This window comes from Gadus macrocephalus, chromosome 5, assembly GCF_031168955.1.
Source record: "Gadus macrocephalus chromosome 5, ASM3116895v1".
Lineage (NCBI taxonomy): Eukaryota > Metazoa > Chordata > Actinopteri > Gadiformes > Gadidae > Gadus > Gadus macrocephalus.
The window spans coordinates 11,190,647-11,205,810 of NC_082386.1; the positions used below are offsets into that span (position 1 = coordinate 11,190,647).

General features: G+C 43.1%; 3 protein-coding genes across 6 annotated transcripts; 1 reads left to right on the forward strand and 2 right to left on the reverse strand.

The window, feature by feature from the left end:
• Positions 1 to 568: 568 nt before the first annotated feature.
• On the reverse strand, positions 569 to 3,198 carry LOC132457870 (ras-related protein Rab-15-like). The gene is made up of 7 exons (XM_060052236.1): positions 2,803 to 3,198; positions 1,862 to 1,922; positions 1,698 to 1,758; positions 1,493 to 1,570; positions 1,177 to 1,266; positions 999 to 1,064; positions 569 to 727 (listed from the first exon to the last, which is right to left on the reverse strand). Exons 1-7 carry the CDS (start codon positions 2,960 to 2,962, stop codon positions 569 to 571), a joined length of 675 nt encoding a protein of 224 aa, XP_059908219.1. The 5' UTR covers positions 2,963 to 3,198.
• Positions 3,199 to 3,637: 439 nt separating this feature from the next.
• Positions 3,638 to 9,565, reverse strand: LOC132457872 (protein max-like). Of its 4 annotated transcripts, none has more exons than XM_060052240.1 (4): positions 9,382 to 9,565; positions 5,670 to 5,837; positions 5,211 to 5,349; positions 3,638 to 5,063 (listed from the first exon to the last, which is right to left on the reverse strand). In XM_060052240.1, the coding sequence occupies exons 1-4, from the start codon at positions 9,415 to 9,417 to the stop codon at positions 4,876 to 4,878; spliced, it is 531 nt and encodes a 176-aa protein (XP_059908223.1). In that variant the 5' UTR covers positions 9,418 to 9,565; the 3' UTR covers positions 3,638 to 4,875. The 4 variants fall into 4 exon arrangements, with proteins under 4 accessions (XP_059908223.1, XP_059908222.1, XP_059908225.1 ...); XM_060052239.1 differs by having other exon boundaries at positions 5,670 to 5,846; positions 9,382 to 9,563; XM_060052242.1 differs by having other exon boundaries at positions 5,739 to 5,837; positions 9,382 to 9,561.
• A 978-nt stretch (positions 9,566 to 10,543) lies between these two features.
• On the forward strand, positions 10,544 to 15,139 carry LOC132457874 (leucine-rich repeat-containing protein 74A). The gene is made up of 13 exons (XM_060052249.1): positions 10,544 to 10,870; positions 11,007 to 11,179; positions 11,270 to 11,377; positions 11,478 to 11,571; positions 11,683 to 11,732; positions 11,824 to 11,905; positions 12,005 to 12,090; positions 12,170 to 12,364; positions 12,541 to 12,636; positions 12,808 to 12,951; positions 13,448 to 13,552; positions 14,026 to 14,111; positions 14,443 to 15,139. Exons 1-13 carry the CDS (start codon positions 10,762 to 10,764, stop codon positions 15,029 to 15,031), a joined length of 1,917 nt encoding a protein of 638 aa, XP_059908232.1. The 5' UTR covers positions 10,544 to 10,761; the 3' UTR covers positions 15,032 to 15,139.
• Positions 15,140 to 15,164: the final 25 nt, after the last annotated feature.

The following is a 15,164-nucleotide window of genomic DNA, read 5'->3' on the forward strand; positions in this document are numbered from 1 at the left end:
CAGACAAGATGCAAAAGGTACAAATGTAATTCTTAAATGAACTTGCAAACAATGAGAATTAAAAGGATAATTTCCAACCAATAACCAGGACCGAAAGATGTCCCACAACAAATAAGGGACACAAACAAAAACACCCCAAAAAATCACAATGAACACAATCTTGTTTACGCTTGACACATTCCCCAACCAGGCTATAATCCTACGTTGTATAGAAATACATCCATACTACTATGGTTTTAAGTTTCACTGTGTGAATAATTCAACCGGTCCCATTGGCTCCATTCTTTTCCCAGAAGAGGCCTAGTTACCTTAGTATTGAAGTGGTCAAATCCATGATTAAACAGGGCGGAAGATAAGCAGACGCAAATCTGGCCAACAAGCAACATGGTGACACAATAAATATGCAAAACGTATTTTAAAACCAAAGTAAGAGTAAAGTAAAAAAAAGAAAAAGAATAGAATTGAACGGACCTCCAACTCACCGGATTCCATGGTAAACAGCAGCATTTACCCACAGCTGGTGGGTAAAAAGGTCTCAAGATGTAAACAAACCACTACAGCCCTCACACTAACACGAGCAGGTATCCTGTGTGTTTTCATGAATGGCCTGAGGGCCCTTCTCCTCCTCGAGAGAGGCCCCATCCAGGAAGCGGTCTAGGGGTTCCAGAACGCGGTCAACGTGTCTACTGTGAGCCTGTAGGACCAGCTCCGTCAGGCGAGTGAACGGCTGAAGGAACGAGGAAATAAAGTAAAGGCTATTATAGAAACCTAAAGGTAGGTTTACACATGCTAGGGTATTTTTATGAAGTGTAGGGGCAGCAAAATGAAAATACAACTGTACAGGGATATTTAATAAAGCCTGTTGAATAAAATATAAAAGGTGCAGGTGTGTTTACACTAACAATTTGAACATAAATAGAACAACTGTGTACCAACAAACCACTAAATAATGACTAGCTTGAGGTGCCGGCTCAAAGGAGGACGCCCATGTGACCCACCTCGCTGATGTTTTGGTTGGTGCAGGCGCTGGTCTCAAAGAAGTCTAATCCATAGAAAGCTGCAAGCTAGTCCACCGAAGGAGTTAAAAAGGGGCGTTAAAGTGGTGCGCCCGGTTCCTTCGGTGATGACATTTTAACACGTGTTCACATCCCTTCATAAGATTCAATGCCAGCTAACCTCTTTTCCTTTCTCCTCAGAGACACACCTTTGTGCTTCCATGTCAGACTTGTTCCCCACTAGGATCCTCTGAATGTGATCAGGAGCATTCTACAACCAACAGGTCAATGAAATGATCAATCAGTAGTACTGCACCAGATTGGCTGGGACACTCTAAATTATAATACTTTACTAATTATTATTACATTAACAATTATTATTATAAACATACTTATAATAATTCATAATAATGATAATATTAAAAATAATGCTGAATAATAATTAAGACTAATAATAAGTAAGTAGGGAGGACAAGTGTGTTTTCTGTTGCTCTCACCTCATCCACATCCCCCGCCCAACTCATGATGTGGTGAAAAGATGGCTCATTTGTTATGTCGTACACAAGGATAATGCCCTGGGTGGAATTCAGAAAAAAAAACAATCAGGGACAAGGAAGAGATTTCATGCAGGCCTGTGCTTAATGTTGCTTAAAGTATTAGACAGCTGACATTAACACTGAATATTTGTTTTTAGAAACTCACTTGGGCCCGTCTGTAGTACTGTTTAGTTATGCTCTGATAACGTTCTTGACCTGCAGTGTCCCTTAAAAGACAGAATATGTTTTTATGGATAGATAGTCTATATACTAACTATAATAAACAAAATGTCACAGGATGACAATGCTGGTTGACAGCATTCCACTCACCAGATCTGTACTCTGACTTTGATTCCATCTATGTCTAATGTCTTCATTTTAAAATCGACCCCTAAAAGCATTAAAAGAGATATATATATATATATAATTTGTTGATGATCATGATCACACACACACACACACACACACACACACACACACACACACACACACACACACACACACACACACACACACACACACACACACACACACAAACAACAAGCACAAAAACTACAATGTGTAATGCAGTTCCATTGACCTCATCTCGTTCTTTGGTAATGAGAACTGTGTATGGTTGGCTATGGCCATCTTTGTTTGCACATTAATCTGGACTCTGGAATTTGCTAATAATCTCAATGGTTGGGACATAGGCCACTGTAAGGAAACTAACGAAATGGCAATAATGGTAGAACTAGATTGTATAGCCGTTTAAGTAATCAAACAGAAAAGTAGGCTTTTCTATTGTGTGTTGTTTTGCCTTCTGAATAAATACAATTTAAGACAATCATGTTAACATCAAATGTCCCTATTGTAAAACCCTAGTTCGTTAACATTATTGTTTGCCAATTAACCAATTGCATGCGAATAAAGTAATCTTCTTAGCTGAAATTAGGACGTCTTTCAACAGGAGTGTTTGACAAAATAGTTATGGTCAACCAATCACCACGTTTATAGGAGACTAAAATAAAATTAATATTTGCACTCAAGAAAACATGCAGTTATTTCCTCCAGTCTGTCTAATCTGCAGACGCACTTGCATCCTGAGGAAGTGTTCTCTGACTCCAGCGGAAACTTCACAATCCCAAATCCCAAAAGTAGCTATGAATTGATGACTTAGTCAATGTAGTTGTCTGAAGAACCCCACTGTCATCTTTCTAACATGTTGGTCCTTTCGTATATGTTAAGATTGATATAAACATCGATGATCGCTGAAAACTTTGACAGCTTACCGATTGTTGAAATATGGTAAGGATGATATTCCTTCTCAGTGAATCTTCGCAACAAACACGTTTTGCCAACTCCTGAATCTCCCAGAATCATTAATTTGACCAGAATATCATACTGTTTAGTCATTGCTGAAATGTTCATTATCAGATAAAAGCATGGCATTTACGCCAGCAACATGGACTGAAAAAGGCTGCACTTGCATTCAGAGTAAACGCGTTTTTTTCATTGTCAAGCCCGCAACATGGAAATGTCCGTCTTCCGGCCACATTTTCGAAGTAAAGCGTTCTCTACCTATACGCCAATTCATTTCTCAGCCTGAAACATTGTTGAATATAGCCCGATCCATCTATCGAACACAATATGTAAAAAATGCATATTGTGTTCGATTATTTATTAATACTACGGGAAATGTTTTTCTTACATTTTTCAACGCAGTTCAATTAAATATTCGATTGTCATATGGGGTTGGTGAGTTGTCAACTAAACATTTTTATGTACTTTGTTCAAGATTTAATTACGTCAATTTCCAGTAGGCGAGAACGCCTGTGTTAACCTACATAGCTCTTGACATTATGCAAGCTTTTATTTTGAAGGTCTTTTTCCTGTTTGAAATATGTCTTTATCTGGGATCAGCTGTTTTACAAGCTATTTGTTGTCTGGGGGGAGGGGTCAGAGCATGGGTCAGACCGGTTTCTATAGGACTTAAGCGTTTTATAATGGACTAACCCTTACATGCTTAGGACACAGCATTTAAAAGCGACAGACTACATGAAATGTAAATAGAACTCTAATAATATGCATATAGACAAACGGACAACAAAAACAAAAAACATCCCAAAAGGATAAAATAGTTTTTTTATTTAGTCTCATCGTAAAGGTAGGCCTCAACTTGCAAGACAATTGTTGGCAGTATGTACAACATACCTGTAATTTCCATGGAATGGAATAAACAAATATTGATTTAGTACACACGTATTTACCTCTGTAAAACAAAATAAGGGTAGGAAACAAAACTAAAAAACATTCCCAGTGCAGGCAAAATATTTCCAGGGAAGGTTTGTCTTTTGAAGAAATGACGACATTTAAGAGTATATAGTGTTAAATACTACACACCGACACATATCTTCCAATAACAAAAATAAAGGTCACTGCTCATAACTGCATTGTGTAACATTCATTTTCATTTGAGGATTTTTTTTTCATCGCCACGTTTATATTTTTGGAGAATAAAAAATAGAAAAACGGGTTTCAAACCTGTTAAATGAGGGATGATCTAAAATAAAGAGGTCAGTTCACACACACACCCATATTTACGGAGAGTAATAGCCAAACAACCAAATACGATGTGGGAGTAAGAAGTCAAGTAGTTTATCATTTAATATAGGCATTCATTTGATTACACTAACATTCAGGACAACAGCTTCAGCCACCGACACTAACTCATGGAGGGGGGGAGGGGGTGTTTCATCTTGCAGGGCTTTTCATTTTTTTCTAAAAGCAAAGTTCACAATCATTTCTGGAAAAGTACAAACATTAAAAAGGTAAACCATGTCTAAGGACAATTTCTCAAAGGTCTGGTAAGTGTCAAAACGCGGGATTTTCGGAGGTGTTCCAAAACCAAACTAAAAGGAGGGCAGAAGAGGAGCACACGAGGGCGTGTCGTCGTAGCTTCACTAAAGCTTTACGCCGCGGCGACTAGAAACATTTTCGTAATGAGGTTTTGAAAAAGCATCAAGTCCTTCAAAAAACTGCAGAGCTGCCTCACGTTGGAGCGGGTCACCGTCGCCTCAGGGGGAGGGGGGGAATTGACGGGGTTTGTGGCGGGGGTGTCGCCGACCAGGAGAGCAGAGAAAGCTTGTAGCATATCGTAGCACCTCTCCACTCTCTCACAGGCCTGATTCCACCTAACGTCCCGGACCGGATGACGAGGTCGTCCTCGAGCGCGGACATGTTGGAGGAGTTGGTGGGGATGGGGAGGTGGGTGGGGGCTGGTGAACAAGAGTCTGAGTAGGGAGTGCCTGGGACCCAGTGTCGGGGGGGGGGAGGGGGGGGGGGGGGAGAAGGGAGGGGACGGTCTAACTGGGCTCCACACGCAGCTTCTTCCTAGTGGGTGGCTCCTCGGGCTCCGATTCGGAGCTGGAGTCGGAGCCGCCGTCAAAGGCCGACACGGCGCTGCCCTTGCGGTTGGTGTACAAGCTGCTGTCCGAGGAGTAGCTGTTGGCCTGCAGCTGGTTGTTGCCCTTGGCCTTCTCCAGGGCACGGACTGCATCGCGAGCCACAGGACGACCAAGGATCACACCCAATAAGTAACAGCGTGGAGACTTAACTTTCCAACACGTGCATGTATATACAGACTGTTGCCCCGGACCAGGTCCTTCCGCCCCGTCCCCCACCAAGATGCCCCGCTCACCTTGTTGCTCCAGCAGAGCGTTCTGCTTCTTCAGGTCGTCGATGTCCTGCTGGTGGGTGGTGTTTTTTCGCCTCATGTACTGGATGTACTCTGTGGCCTTATCTAGGATCTGTGCTCGGGAAGCCTGTTTGACAGAACTCTGTCAGCAGAAACGAAAAGGGCTCAGCAGTGAGCAGACGGAGCATTGTCCATTTCACAGGCACTCAACTCTGTATTCAGAGTACATGAATTGTTTATCTAGGGTTATTTTTGCATTGATCTCACAATCATTTACAGCAAAGTCCAAAAAAGCGCTGTTCCTACAAAGTCACGCTCCAGTATCTAGCTCTTATTGACATCTTATCTAGTGCTTTTAGAGATCTTTTTGGTTCCACAGTAGCAGTTTGTGTTAAAATAAACAACTGAAGGAGAATTTTTGAACACGTATGTATTTTGTACTGTAATTAAAATAATACTTACTGAACCTTCTGGCCCTGCAAAATCCCCCCTGGTATTAGACGTTGACAGCGGGGAACCCTCATTACTCACCTTTTCCCCTTGCAAGGCAGGAACCGAGTCCCGTAAACTGTGGAAGCTGTCTTTGATGTGGTCCCGCCGCTTGCGCTCCAGAGCGTTGTGGTGCGCCCGCTTGTCTGCCTGTAAAACAGGCGCTGTGTTTAAGATCGCAAATTGAAAATACCGTCGTGCGCCACGCGTCTTCCGTCAGGACGAGGAGGCACCGTGCCACGGGGCGGTCCCAGGACAAGAGTCTGACGCCGGGGTATGGGACCCCACATTTACATTTAGAGCATCTAGCAGACGCCTTAGTACGCATTCACGAAACCATTAGTACACAGTCACACACACCGACGGCGGTGTCAACCAAGCAGGGCGAGGAGCAGTTAGGGTGAGATGTCTTGCTCAGGGGTACCTTGAGAAAGAGCTGGGGATCGAACCAGAGCCTACCCAGCCAACCCGCTCTACCTCCGGAGCTACTGCTGACCCGATGGGACCTCAGATGGTGGAGGTGGCGAGGGGTTGAGGACCAGTAACCCTTAGCAACCAGCCTGATGACGGGGGATGGAGCGGGGGCCAAGCAGCTGCTGTTTATACGCTGACAGCATTTGAAGTACCGATGAGTAGTGCCAACATTACACAGCAGAGTTGGCCTTGGTGTACAAATGATCATTCATCTTCTTCCAGACAGCCATTTGCCCTTTTAGGGTTGGAGAAATTCACACAATCGTCAGATGTGTTCATTACTTTACAATAACACAAACCAGCCATGATATTTCTAATTTTGAATTTTAGTAACAGTCATATAAGACTTAACCACATTTAAAAAAAAAAGGAGGAAAAAGGCTTTGGTTTTACTTCCCCTTTAACACTTAATATTTAATTGATGTTGTTTTATCTAACAGGATGGCGGGGGGGGGGTGAGTTGTCATTCCGACAACTCACTGCTGCTCAGAGAGGCAGAGGGTTAAAGTCTAATCTACTTCACTCAGCAAGATGGTGGGGGCACCGTGTATGGAGTGACGGGCCTCTGGCCAATCAGTGGTAATACCACGTATCCAAGCCTACCCTAAACATTTAAAAACATTTAAAAACGAATTGCTTGGGGACCAGAAGAATCTGCAAGCTCATGATTTCTTTGCCCTGTCATAGGGGTCTGGACCCCCTCCGATTCAAAGGATCAGGCAAATCAAAAGAGTTATTTGAATATGCATATGTGGCGGGCTTGATACGATGATGAAAAGAGGAACGTCAAATTGGAGTTCAGTTCATGTATTTTCAGATGGCTGCAACTGATGTGTCGAATGTTTCATTGCGCTGATTGGTTGCAGGTTTATCCAATTGCGTCCAGAGGCATATTGCTCCACACAGAAGATAGGGGAGAACCACAAAGACAAACACTACCCATGGACAAGCCCTGATGGGTACGAATATTGTCCACACTGGCACCACAACTGTGCAAGCCTTTGACTGAGGCACCATTCTACTGCAGTGTACCTGTGATTTCATGCATCACAATCAAAATGACATAAACTGAAACTATAGAACAGGAAAGACAGCTCTGGTCGTGTCTTTAGCTCTGGTAAGGCCAGTTTTGCCAACAGGTTCAAGAGAATGAACGACTAGTTTATCATGCGTATGGCTATTCAGCCAACAATGAGATTATGGTTAAGCACATAATGTGCTATATTGTAATTGTTTTTGAGATACACAATCATCGCCATTTTCATTTCTCTCTTCACATGCCCCAAGTAAATTGGTCGTCAATATGCATTGTTGCATGAATAATGTATAAAGGCTAAAAAGTGCTATAATTGCTGTTATAATTTGAAACAGTGGATGACAGCGGGAGCGGGGGTTTAAAAAAAAGCCTCTGCATCCAGATCAATAAAGAGATCAATAAACGCAATAATGATCTGCCAGGGCTAAATAGCCTAGTGCATCTTAGTTCAAGCCAAGCACTAAAGATCGAGATCCAAAATATATAGCTATAGCGTGTGTACCATTTCATGAACCAAAATCTGGATGGCGTTCATGCGACTTTGAGTTGACATAGGCACATCCAGTGTTTCCCCCAGCACTGTATGGCGGCTGCCTTCACCATACAGTGGTTAAGGTGTAAAAAATGTTTTTTATTTTTATGATGCATTAACAAAGTACAAAACTCTCGTAGGGTAAGGAAACATACTTCCACCAGGTACAAAGAATAAAGATAATGAAATGGCAGTGCCCCCCCGCTCTTCAACCACCTCGATGGATGAGTTATTTGCAAACAATGGTCCCAATAGTTGTAGAGTAAAGATGGAAAGCCGAGATACATTCATAGAAAGTCCTTATTGTTTCGGAGCATGGTTATTTGTGGATTATTGCATTTGTAGTAAAAAAGGAATTGAAGTAAAACACAAGGGTGCTAAACCCTTGTAAGTGTTTTCATAACCACAGAGGGAAAAACGTGGGATAAACGTTTCTGGTTTTACACATGCACTGGTTACTCCAGAGGTAAATTGCCAAGGAAATTATCCATCCCAATGTTTTCTCAATATTGCATGGATGCAATCTCCTGCTATCATTTAACGCTAGCATCAATTCAGTGAATATTTGTACAGGAAACAGCTTTCGATTACGATGAACCCAGGTCAGGTTGAGTCAACACGTCACAGACCAATAGGATGCTGGCTCGCCCCGACGCAGCTGTACCACTAAAACAAGGATGCAAAGCTGAGGATCAAGTCCGGTGGGGGAAGGGAATGCTACACTACCATAATTATTGACCGGATTAATGCTCCAACATGTTGGGTACATTGTCACACGCCAACTAGTTCTGCCCAACGACGGTTGTCACCCGGGTAGAATGCATTTCAATGTCACACAATACAACGTTACACACCAGGGCAGATCGGAGCACATGTAGTTATGGTTCAAAGTTGCAGATGTAATGGAAATTAAACCATAGATTATGTTTGAGGATGAAAGGCCAAAAGGAAAACGAAAGTTTAAACCCCAGCTCTTATCGTTGCAATAGTCCAATTGATTTAGCGGGTCATTGTCAACGCTTTATGCATACGTGACACTTGCAAGAGTGATGCATTCGATTTAGACTCAGATCACCAGTTAAACATAAAAACATGAATCGGTGATGGGGTGAGGGAACGACATGTCATTCTGTGGTCGACCCGACCTCAGGGGAGATGGACCTCTAATCAATCGAGCATAGGAAACACAAGACAGCTTAAAATGTATTCTTTAAGACTCCAGATTCAACCCCTGGATCACATCCGACCATCGGATCAGTTTGTGATGGAAGAACATAACGCAGGAGCGACCACTTGGATTAACGTCGCCTGTGTAGCATGCTAACGCCGTCTGACGCTACTGTCACACGGTGCTGTTCCGTCGCCTTTAGACGCACACACACGTACACATCTGCGTTTGATCGGAGCCGAGACGGTTAACAGTAACACCGAGCTTCTTCCCCTTCCTGCTGTTTTGATTGTCAGTGTTCATTATATTTAATTCGGCGTCCGTACAGATAGCAAGCCACACATCCCGAGAGCTGTTGCATTAGCTAACTAGCTAGCTTAGAAACCAGCGTTACCGTGCATTGACAGAAAGGCGAAAAAACTCATTCGTTAAACTAAATAGCTGGCGGTTATTAATCGGGGAATAGGTAACATACGTCACTGTCGACTTCGATGTCATCGTTGTCGCTCATTCTTCGGCGAAGGATATATGGAGGTAATGCGGCGAGATTTCTCGGAAAAGTGAAACGAAGATTAGACGCCAATAATAAAAACCTAGCACAACATCGGCAGGGACATGACGACACGTGACTCGCCTACACATGGACAGGAAAACACACATCGCGCATGCGCAGAACAACGTTTTGTGGAAACCATGTTTTTTTTCTGGTCACCTATGTGGACACTTTTATTATCAATTTATTTTTAACAAATAAAACTCGTAAATGCATCTTCAAACATCAGATGTAACTTTGTTCGTATAAGTAGGCCCTTATGAATAATGTTTTATAGATATATATTTATTATTGTGTTGAATAGAGTTTTTATTTTGTTGTTGTCCCCCTGTATCTCTAATAAATAAGAGCAGGCTAATGGCTAATTTCGCTGAAACAATAAGGTTATTTGGGTCAGTTAATAACAGAGAATAGAAAAAGTTCTCTATCTGACATATTGCTTCTATATGAATGTATGTATGTTTCCTACTGATCTATCTATCTTCTAACAAAAAAAGTATGAATTTGTTTGTACATTTTCATAATATTACAAGGCATTGCCTTTCTACCCCATCAAATTAATTGTTACATGTAAAATCCTGCTGGGGCAACTAACCTTTGGCTGTTCCAAACCGTAGCGTATCACATTTTTAATTAGCTGTGTATTCTATTCAGATAAATATGATAATTGCACTAAGGTCTATAAGTGTGTTTTACATAGACAACAATCTCTAGCTCACTCTATATGATGGCATGCTAAAGGGTAGGAGGGATCAAACAACAGGTTTTCCTGCTTGCTTCCTGGTCGCAGAGCTCCTGGCCTCTGAATTCTACGGAAAGGACAATGTGGTTGCATTCAAATCACCTCTCTGAAGACTTTACTGTGTGTTTTAGCTCAGTGCTATTGCATCGGACTGCAGCTCAAACCAATAATTATAAAGGTGTCATGTTATGTAAACATAAGCAGCCTACACTAAATAGACATTAATCACAATAACAACACAACGTGAATAACAATAGGTATCCACAGATACAAATGTCAGGACTTTATGGACATTTATTTTATAGATCATATAATAAGGGGGGGGGGGGGGCTTTATTTTGAGCCTGTGTTTGTGGGTGCCTGGTTTCAACCATGGTGATATAAATTATTGATCATTAAACAGGACAAGCTACCTGGAAGGTAGGATTTCTGTGCACTGGCCTGTTTAATGTCACAGTAACAACAGTAACAGGCAACTGAGGAACAATAACTAGCTGTTTATTTAACGGCCATAGCCCCACTATTTAAATTCATATTGTGTGGCTAGGCAGCATTGAGAAATGTCTTTACTGTATCTTGATTCCCTTACCATAAAAGAAGATGACTCAAACTCCTCCACTGAAAACCTAAGTTTGGAAGAGGACTTGGATTCAGACTTGGAGCCAGATGGTAAGCAATCCAAGTCGTCACGGTAACTGTTGCATTCTGAACTAATGTTGCCTTTGTATTTAGTGTGTGCTTAAAAGGGTTTTATTTAAGAGAATATTCTTGACAGCGCTCTGATAGAAGTAGTTCTCCTTGCCAGAAAAGCCAAACCACAAGCCATCAACCACAGCCGAAGTGTACCTGGAAGCCTGCAGACTGACTGGTGTGGTGCCCGTCTCATACTTCATAAGACACCTGGGTACCTCCAGCATGGACCTAAATCACCACGGACTCGGACCACTGGGCTGCAAGGCCCTTGCTATTGCATTAGTGGTGAGCTTGAGAAGGGTGAACGAACTTGATGGTATTTCGTGTCTTCCTTTCCCGAGAGAAACTGCACACCTTTGTCTTGTGTTTCCTCAGACTGATATGACCATCAGTACCCTGGAACTGGCAGACAATCACATTCTAGCGGAGGGAGCTAAACACCTTGTTGAAATGCTGAAGGCTAATTTCACCATCAATACCATGGTGGGTTGTTGCCCTGCTCTGCCACTAGGAGGAGCACATGTGCGCACAATCAAGCGTATTGGGATTTAGGGTTAGGTGTGAATATTGTTTTCTTTTCTAGGATTTGTCGGACAACCACCTTCAGTCTGTCGGCGCAGAGTGTATTGGAAAAATGTTGCTTGAAAATATTTCATTGAAATCGTTGAAACTCTCAGGTAATGTTTAGATAAAGTGTATAAGTATATATAAGTATAATAATTGTATTGCTTACTAGTACTACCACTGCTATTATTTCAATACTCACTCATAATACAATTTCCATTTAGGAAACAAATTCACTGAGGACGATGCAAAATTCTTTGCAGATGCATTATCAGTAAGCACATTTAATAGATAGCTTGCTTGATATTGCCTCAAATAAAATAAGCTTCTCTGATCATTGTGCTTGTTTATGCTTCATACCAAAGAGCAATTATAGAGTGAAACACCTGGACCTGAGCCACAACGCTTTCAGTGGACGTGGAGGAGAGCATTTGGGACAGATGCTGGGTAGGACAATATTCTATACTTGTGTGTCTCTCAGCGTTTCTTGGTCCAAACAGTAGTACTGCATATTTATGATTGACGGTTTCACCTTCAAACCGTCAGCAAACAACGAGGGTCTAGAGACGCTGGACCTCAGCTGGAATCATCTCAGGATGAAAGGAGCTGTGGCCTTTTCGGCTGGGCTCAAGGTGCCGTCAACAATAGTATCGACGTTCAGATCATCATCAGTGACGTGCCGCTGAAATCCTTCCTCTCACACACGCGCAGGTGAACATAACCTTGAAACACCTGGACCTGTCGTGGAACGGGTTCGGGAATGAGGGAGCGCTGGCGATGGGAGAGGCGCTGAAATACAACAACACTCTGGTCCATTTGAACCTCAACAACAACCGCATCACCAACGAGGGGGTGGGCACGCTGTGCAAAGGCCTGGAGTTCAACGACACACTGAGAGTCTTACTGGTGGGTGAGACAGCTGGAATTCTACCAATACCTTTTTTTTTCTCAATACTCAATGTGTACTGTAAGTCATTAATCTCAGTAACATTCAATGTGTACTGTTAATAATATAGTGGCTACAAGCAAATGTCCTACCGTGTGGTTTAGTTAATACTGCAGCCTATTTCGTGCTCGTTTAGCTGGCATACAATTCTCTGACAGTAGAGGGCGCACTGGCCCTGGTTAATGTGGTGAAGAACAGCCATAAAACGGCCTTGGAGGAGATCAACATATGTGTGAGTAACCAGTGTGGCTCCTAAGTATTTTCTCTCATCAATGTTCATATAGGCAGCCTATCTATCTCTAAAAACCGATTTGAATACAATTCCTGTATGCATTGTCAGAGATTACTTCATTCGATTTAGCCTACATTCACTGAGGACATCGTTCCATTGGTATTTTCGCAGAACGTGTTGGTAAATGAGAACTTTGTGCGGCTGCTGGAGTTGACCTGTCAGGAGCACCCCAGTCTAGAGGTGCAGTACGGGGGGGTGGGGGGCTTCATTGCAAAGAAACCCCCCAAACGTCTCGACCCCATGAAGGTCATCCAGGTATGCATGTGCATCACGTGAAAACCCTGCCTTTATTTAAATTAATCCAAATATTCTAGAATAGAATAGAAAGCCTTTTATTGTCATTGCACGAGTCAAGTAGGCCTACAACGAAATTTTTAGTAAGCTTTCCCAATTGGTGCATTCGAGAAAATAAATAATATATAAGTAGAACAAGAACAACAGTATACCAAATAGAAATGTAAATAATGTAAAATAAAAATTGAAAGCACCTGCTTTCTTATTGATTCTGCACCCAAAGTCAAATTTATATTTCTAATTATATTGGGTTTTAATAAGTTTACGGTAATTAAATTTAAAATTTAGAAGCAGATATTAAATGGTTTTTAAACAAGGGGCCGATGACGCGGCCAATAATCTTAAAATATAAATCATTATTAACAATGCACCCAATTCTAATAATTGCTTGTGATAAAGATGTGATGATCCTTTTTACACTTTCCCTGTTTCCTCTTCTCTAACACGTTCTGTGAAGGACTATCTGGATCAACGCAAACTGCGCTTGTGGGACTTCTTCCGGAACATCGATAAGGACGGCACCATGCGCGTCCCTGTAGGGGACTTCAGGAAGGCCGTGCAGGTTGTCCCGTAACGTTCATTCATTCATATTCTGACATGTAAACACACAACCGCAACGAGTATTGGGGTACAGGAACCATGAATCCTTCGACATCTGTAATATGCCTTTCCATTCCATTGTTTTATAATTAGTTGACTTTATAATTAGTAATCATGTTTTATGGAGGACTCGCATGCAGCCAATAGGTTGTGTCCAAACTACGTCACTAGGGCACCACTCAAGATCTAAATCTGGAGATTTACATATTTAGGCATTTAGAAGATGCTTTTATCCAAAGCAATTGACTATTCATGCACATATTCATAAACACATTCATGCACATATTTACTCCAGTGTCAAACATGCAAGTATTCAACACATATATACACACATGTACGGCGGAGTCAACCATGAAGGCAACAGCCAGCTCGTCTGGAGCAGTTAGGGTGATTCGTATTCATTGGAGACTTTTCTGAAATTGTGATCAATGACAGCAATCCAGCATTCCTTTGGATCGCTACCAAATCGAGGAGCTTATTCAGAGGCTGGACCGTGAGAGGACAGGCATGGTAGACTACAGGTACAACGCCTCACATCATCAGCCCTCCAAGACACACCGTGCCTAGAAGCTGCTCAAACAAGAGGCCGTTAAAACACTGTTTTCCTACGACATGCAGCACATTGGTTGGGATTGCACTTATGTGTACATTCCTCAGCATGTGTGATTTACTGAGCAATATTTGTAAAACGTGTGGCGGGGAAATATGGCCAGGTTTCATCCATCGTCACAAGCCTTCCTAAAAGGCTAAAAGTGAACGTATCATAATTACATCCTGCCGTGCTTAGGGGCCTTTCGCTGCCATCTTGAGCTGCCGTATCGTTCTAATGTCGTGAGGACGGTCTCTTCACAGGGGGCTGGCGGACACCCGCAAGCAGATGATGAAGGACCACCGGCGGCAGCTGCGCAAGACCGAGTCCCGGCAGAAAAAGGAGAAGCAGAAGAGCGACCGCATCCTCAAGACCTTCCAGAGCGCCGTGGAGGCGGTGACGCCGCGCGAGTCCATGGTCATGTCGCCCGGCGCCGGGGCCAAGGAGGACTCGAGCGGGCCCCAACACTTCTCCGCCACGCCCCTGAGCTCCTGGCACCACATCGTCATGTCCAACAGCAGCCGCTACTCCGTCACCAACCTGAGCAGCGAGCACGTCCACCAGCCCCACCACCACCTCCACCGGGAGCAGCAGAGACCCACCAGTTCGCCCGCCATGCGGTCCTACTCGCACCCCAACCTGCTGGACGACTCGCCGCGCTCCGGCCCCGGCAAGACCGGCTCCTCTGCCCAGGGGATGCACTCCGACCCGGAGGGGGACGTGGGCAAGCTCAGCGCCACCACGGACCACCTGACCCGGTCCAGGCCCGCGCTCAACAACCAACTGTCTGCCGGCAAGAGCAAAACAGGCAAAGTGAAGAAGAAGAAGAAGAAGCGAGTGGAGAAGGCATGAAAGAAACCCGACCACACAGGAAGTGCCTTATGTTGATACATAAGGTTAATCTTTGCAAAGCAAAGATCATCTTTGAAAAGCAAAGATTAACCCTATGCTTTGTTTGTCAATCACCATTATCTAATAAAGATTT